General features: G+C 37.1%; 1 protein-coding gene across 1 annotated transcript in view; it reads right to left on the minus strand.

Annotated features, from left to right (window-relative positions):
- tmod (tropomodulin) overlaps positions 1-6,475 on the minus strand; it is a 70,590-nt gene extending 64,115 nt beyond the window's left edge. Inside the window, exon 1 of the mRNA XM_076115254.1 lies at positions 6,252-6,475. Within this exon, the coding sequence (XP_075971369.1) occupies positions 6,252-6,329 (78 nt within the window). The 5' untranslated portion in view covers positions 6,330-6,475. The remainder of the gene's footprint in view (positions 1-6,251) is intronic.
- Positions 6,476-7,151: the final 676 nt, after the last annotated feature.

Genomic DNA, 7,151 nt, shown 5'->3' on the forward strand with positions numbered 1-7,151 from the left:
TTTTCATTATAAATATGACGGGTTTTATGAACACTATGTCCTGTATTGCGATAGGGTTGTATATTTACTCAAATATAAATATTTTTATACGTTTTTCTGTTTCAATAATACACTTCGTTCTAGTTTTGGTTTGAGCTTAGGATACCAATATTTTTTTTTTATATTTTGGCGACTCCCAAAACGATCCTTAGTCATTCTCTTTTGACAGTTTCAAATCGTCTTTTGTTTTTGTCATCCGTTTGAGTCATTTTATCATCTTTTTGTAATTGACTCATTTGAGAGTGAAAACACTTTGTGACATCACGAAGCACGAACACGTGAAGATGAGTCAGGGGGTCTTCCGAGAGGGGTGCGAGTTTGACGACCGTGCATCTACGTATGAAAGGAATAAAAGCATTGTCATATGCCTGTCATGCATGTGATGCATGTCATGACATTTGATGATTTGTATTATAATTTCGTCCATCTTGCGATAAAAAAGTTTTTTGCTATAACCTCTTTCGAATAGACAATACGATAAAAGATGAAGTCATAGTAAATGAAAAATGTGTCAAATATTTGTCATTGAGCTGCGGGATACATAATGTGCATAAAATAAGGCCTTTTCCCCTACGGACAGGCAGAGATAAGGCCAGTTGCTGCGATCTCTCTTATTTTACTCCATCCACATCCTAATTTTATCATACTAAAGCTGCAGACACATGTATGTATATACAGAAATGGGGAATAGGCAGGTACGACTAAAAGACAAATTGCTACCATATTTTCATCTCTTTATCAATAAATTAAACTAATCTACGATCCTTTTAAAGTAACATTAACAAAATAACGTTCTCAAATCCCTAACAGCTTTCAGTTCGTATCGTAAATAGAATCTATAAACATTACCATTATGAAGCAAAAATATCCGGAAAACTGGACAAAGTAGCCATTTGTTTATTTTAGATAATCCATTGCAATAAATAAAATAAATAGGTGGTGCTTTTAGGCCGGATATTCGAAACTCATGAATAACGTAGAATTCGTTTTTCAGGTATAAATAATGCAATTCGTATAAACTTTTGTAGATATTTTGATTGTGTGTTAAACGGTTTGACGGTGTACGAGCAAAAATACATATATAGGTATTGAGGTTAATAAAATATTGTGAGAAAAAGCTTTTTAGAAAACTCGTTTATGTCTTTAATACTAGAATAATATCAAACTTGGAACTTTCCAGTTCATAACTTAATACAACTATTTTGTATGCGTTATTTATGTACCATATTTTTATAAGATAAGCTTAAACATTTAATTAAGAAAGGAAAGAAAGTTTTGAAGATAAAAGGTATTTTTTTGTCTTAGTAGCGACAAGTACGAATACATTATACTATAAATAAATATTTAATTACGATTTACAACCATTACTATGTTTCTAAGTATTCTTACTTTGATATTTTTAGATTTATATATGTGAAACTAAGACTACACACATACATATATTTATATTAAAAATGCACACAAAATGATTTACAAAAAGTGTATTTCATTTGTTGTTTTTGTATTAACTCGGATTCAACGCTAAGCGTGTTCCATCAAATAAATGAGTTATTTGTTTGTATAACACTTTCAAATTGATTAGTGTAGACAAATCATATTGTGTAGTAAATTGAATTAATTATTAATTGACTTCACTTTTGCTAATATAATTCTTACTGATAGTGGCAGTGAAAACGGTCTTTGCTTTGCTTTAAGGTACAAATATTTCGACTCTTAACTATGAACTGTCGAACTGTGTAGAAAATCTAAGAAAACTATGCTTTTTCGCGTTAATCTCTGTGTGATATTAGTTATTAGTCATACGACAATGTAATCCCAAGGGAAATTTTAAAGAGGGTCAAACGTTTTTTCAAAAAAAATACGTAGGACTAATCATTTCATAGAATGTTATACCTAGCTACTTTTTTCTTCATTACAAGAAAGTTTCAAGACTAAAAAAACTAGAACAAGCCACAGACAATCATTCTATCAAAACGCACGCAGATAAACTAGGTTTTACAAGATTTATGCACACTAACACCACAAACGCACCGATGTTTGTTTTTACTAATGAAACAATAACATAACCTGCAGGGTAAACTAACTCTGTACTCTGTATACAACGCGCCAAAAATGCAACTGTTTATATTAGACTAGCTTTTACCCGCGACTTCGTCCGTCACCTGAATTTTCCCATGGGAATGCGTCATTTTCCCGGGGTAAAAAGTAGCCTATATCCTTTCTCGGGTATCAAAATATCTCCATACCAAATATCATGCAAATTGGTTCAGTAGTTAAGGCGTGATTGAGTAACAGACAGACAGAGTTACTTTCGCATTTATAATATTAAGTACGGATATATGTACATCTATACTAATATAATAAAGCTGAAGAGTTTGTTTGTTTGTTTGTTTGTTTGAACGCGCTAATCTCAGGAACTACTGGTCCGATTTGAAAAATTCTTTCAGTGCTAGATAGCCCATTTATCGAGGAAGGTTATAGACTATATATCATCACGCTACGACCAATAGGAGCAGAGTACGAGTAAAAAATGTTACAAAAACGGGGAAAAATTTCACCATTCTCTCTTATGTGACGCAAGCGAAGTTGCGCGAGTCAGCTAGTATTTTATAACTATAATACTCTTTCTACTCGTTCTAGATCAAAAAAGCTTCAGGATGTTAAAAGGTCTTGCGCTATGCCTGATTCTAAATAACTGACGGGTTATTACCAGATTTTATTGGTTTCTCGCTGTCCTAAATCCTTTTTTAAGCTCCATGGCTAAAAAAGTTATGCAAATACTGATTGCGCTGTTTCCAGTAGCGCGATTGTCTACAGTCGGAACTTTCGAGTATCTAAATTTTGACGTTTACACTTTACTACCAAAATAGTTCGCTAGAGGCGCTGGTCAGATTGTCATAAAAAAAATTATCGCTAGCCGGTTGTCGATAGTCGATAGTATAGATATCGATTTTACGCAGATGCAAGGTTTTTGCGCAGTATTCGATTATAGTTCTTGGAATGGCAGATTAATATTTACTTATTTATCCTAATCAAAAATAGAGGTATTTCTTTTTACAGGTGACCAGTATGATCTTAGCTTTATTACAAATAAACAATCTGTGAAACTTTCATTAAACAACGTTCTCTTGTTTCTGAATAAGGACTGGCCACGATGTACTAAGAATAATGATAAAGCTTGTTCGTGGACTTTCTTGCTTTTAAATATAAAAATAAACAAAGACAAAGCGCGCAATTTCCCACGTAGTTCGACTTTTCCTTTCACCACAACTCTCATTGTCTCACATCCTGTCATAATGTTCGCATACAAATAGATTTTCCTCCAAAATCTAACTGGTTTTTAATAATCATTTTTGTCGCTGGAACGTATAACTGTGTTAAAATATTGACGTATGGGCCAAATTACCCGCATGTTTTCACCCACCCACTATATTCTGAGAAACTCAAACTGTCCGTGCACTAATTAAACGCAAATTCAAAATACTCGTGTTGCTTCATTTTTCGGTAATGAACACAAAATTTAATTAAATTTCGGTGACTTGAACGAAAAATAATATTTTGCTTTCTTATTTTACTTGCTAAAATTAATGATTTTTAGATTAATGATCGATTTTAAACGTTTGCACATAAAATTCAGTGCGATTTTCTATATCTATTCTACTTAGATATTTTTAGCTGTCTCAATATTTACCTAGAGCGTCCTTACTTACGGTACAAATTTCAATGATATCTAAATTTTTATAGAAAGTATTTAAAAAATGTGTCCATCACAAAGGCCTTGTGCTTTGGTTTAGATTTCATTATTAGCAACTATGAGTATTCAATGTTAATATTCCTAGTATTTACATTCATATGAGCGACTTTAACTAATACAGAATCATATGCAACGTGTGCAATGATGTAGGTGTGTGTATAGACGTATGTTTTGTGTTCCAGGAGGATAGTGGTAGCAGTCTAACAGATTACGTTTATTATACTTGGCGAGAGATCATGCAATTCATATTATATTATTCGCAGTAGTCCGTTCTTTAACTGAAAACATTGCAGTTTAATTTCTGAGTTTGCAAACATTGTCAGTTTCTATAACGTTTAACATTTTACTTCGAGTCAAATTCTTAGTTACTCTAACATACAAAGTAGTGTTTATAGGTCTAAATTAATAGCGTTTATGAAATGAATTTAACACATTTTTCATTCGTTGATATTTTTACTTAAACCACAAGAATTACGATAATCGTCTTTTCTATTTTTATCTCCAGTAGTTAGCATTCATTAGGATCGTTAAGGATCACCATTAATCAGTGAAGAATTAAATGACTCAGCTTCTATGTGGTACAAAACAGATGTTGTTTGTAATACAGAATCTTTTTTCTGGTATTACTTCCCGCATGTTCTCTGCTCATTAGAAACTTCTGGATAAGATTGTGAAAAAACTTATATTCCTAGAATCAAATTATCAATGCCAGTGAGATGTTACTTTACAAGTTTACGCTTTGATGTGAACTGATAAAGTTAATTCGCATTTACAATGTTCTCTGCACATGGCTTTTTTATTTCCCACTCTGTTATGGATACCGACTACGTATTCTCTGACGTGATAACATTCAGCATTCTTTTAAAATACCGAGAAAGTAACGAAGCGAATAGTTTGGCATGGTGCATTAGTTTCGTGTTTTATATGCTATTCGACTTCTTTCGACATTCCCAAGATAAGGCAAGATAACAAAGCTTTTATACTTTTACACTAATGAGAGCAACTCAAGTCTCAAGTTGTGTGATGACTTGGACAAAGACAGCTGCGCAACATTCATCATTGAGTTAATATCCCGTCCCTTTGATGCGCTTAACATAATCGATCTCCAAGAAAAAAACAACGCCATTTGCCAAAAATATTCATCCAAATATTTTTGATCTCAAGAGCCAGGTATGCAAGGACAGTGATGTCAAATAAACACACGCACTATACTGGCCGGCACTTGTTTTACAACGAATTATATAAAAACCAACAGTTTTAAGAGCATCCTTGCTCCGGTTTCTGCGGTGTGTAATGTTCTTTAGTGAAAACTTTCGCTCGGTCGTGTTTATGCCTGAATACAGACACATCGCCTCACATCGGCTCACATCGGTTCTGCACTGAAGCGACTCACTGTAAAGACCTAAACACAAGTGGTTCGGACGCACACATTAATGTTCACATTCGTATTGTGAATAAACATCGTAATGTAGCAGATAAACTAGGATGGGAGCCAAGACGAAAATATGCCACGGCGCGTTTTTCCATTGGATTTTGCGCTTTGGAAACGAGCAGTAGTCGCGACAGAACCGACATTCATTGTTACACAGATGGAATGTGATAACAGCACACGACTCCTATCACTTATTCTGATGTCGGATGCTGCACGTACACAGAATAATATATTAGTCACGCTCGAGATTCATTACATGTACGAGAATACATCTCTAATGACGACACTTTCTTCTAAAAGAGAACGCTGCACACCGGCCGCTTTGTTGTGTACTTGTGTTCCATTCAAGTAGTACTTAACGAGAGATACTGTGTTATGTGTCGTGTGTGACTGTGTGACCTGTGTGTATGAATGATAGAAAGTGTGATATGTACCTATGTGTATGTGTTGTGTGTTCATTGTGTACCAATGTCCCGTGTTTGTGTATGTCTTGCAAGGTCACACGTGGAGTGTCAGTACGAGACAGGTCGATGCACACGCGTCAAGGTGGGCTCGGAAATTTTCATTCAACCGCCTGTTCTATTTACATCGCCGATAGCCACAAATGATTGTAAGTGGCGCATCGCTCGCGCACTTCCTCCACTGAGCCTACGTCATGACGTAGCATCATCGGACCTTCGCGTGCCATACCGTTATAGTAAAGGTTTACGAGCCGGCAGGGCTCTGCGGTACTAATGCGTTATGTGTTCCCGGAATACTTTTGAACATCCGGACGTGTCTGTTCAGACGAGCAAAAGTGCGAGAGGGCTGAATGACGGAACTAGTCGCGGGGCGGTGAGTGACAGGCGAGGTCCGGAGGAGTGCGGAGTCGCGGCAGGATGTGTTTACGTTCGTGTTCACTGTCAACCGTGTGTACTGTTATGTGAGCAGGTGCGTCTGGCGCTAGCGTCGCGGCGCGTGCGCGCGCCGGCTATATTTGTGTCGCGCGGGCGTCGTTACATAAAGCTGTCGTGTGTCGATCCTCACCTCCTCTATCTTGAGGCTGGTGCGGACCACCTTGCGGGTGACCGCGCTCTCGTATGTCTCCTCGATTGTCTCCGCCATGGTTGCGAGTCGCGGGCGCAGCGGGCGACGCGCGCGGTAGTTGCGCCGGTACTGAGCGGCGCGCGGTTATTTTTAGTTAGCGGCGTGGTACGCTCGCCTCACAGAATTCACAGTGGTGTAACTGGCACTCGGGAACGGGGTGGCGATGCCGATGGCGGGCTGAGCGATACTGCCGGCCTTCGGGACGCGGTGGCGGTTAGGGGCGCCGGGAGAACACAACGCGCGGCCGCACGTCTGTATTGTGACGCCGACAGACAATCAGATAAAGAACTTCGATGACGCGACGCTCCACAAAGCGCCTGACTCAAACAGCAGATGTACTGAAACACTTTGCAGATGATTGCTCTACTGCTTTTATGATCTCTAGCGTTATCAATAAGACCAAGGTTGATTCTAATGTCTAAAACGTTACAGCTACCCACCGCAAAAAAGTTATTTTATTGCTTCAACCTGCTGCAATGAATTTGATTAAGTAGGTCCTTACAAGATGCCTGTGATCCAAATAAGCATTGGTAGAAATTATGATAGTGAGACTCCGAAATATAGACACCCCGTATGAAAAAATAACGTTATTTACATTCGTGGTTAGTTATATTTACAGTACAGTAATTATTTACTATTAAACTCAGTATCACTGGTATAATAATATCTTTAAAAATCACTCATGTGTGGTTACTACTGTATTTCATGTACACGCATAAATTACAACTAACGACATCTAGTGTACAATAATGGTACTAACACGCGTCTTTTGACGGCGCTTAAAGAAAATAAATCCGGAAAACAAGTTCTATGTCAACAATGTATACTTTGGCTCAATAT

This window comes from Anticarsia gemmatalis, chromosome 6 (genome assembly GCF_050436995.1).
Source record: "Anticarsia gemmatalis isolate Benzon Research Colony breed Stoneville strain chromosome 6, ilAntGemm2 primary, whole genome shotgun sequence".
NCBI lineage: Eukaryota > Metazoa > Arthropoda > Insecta > Lepidoptera > Erebidae > Anticarsia > Anticarsia gemmatalis.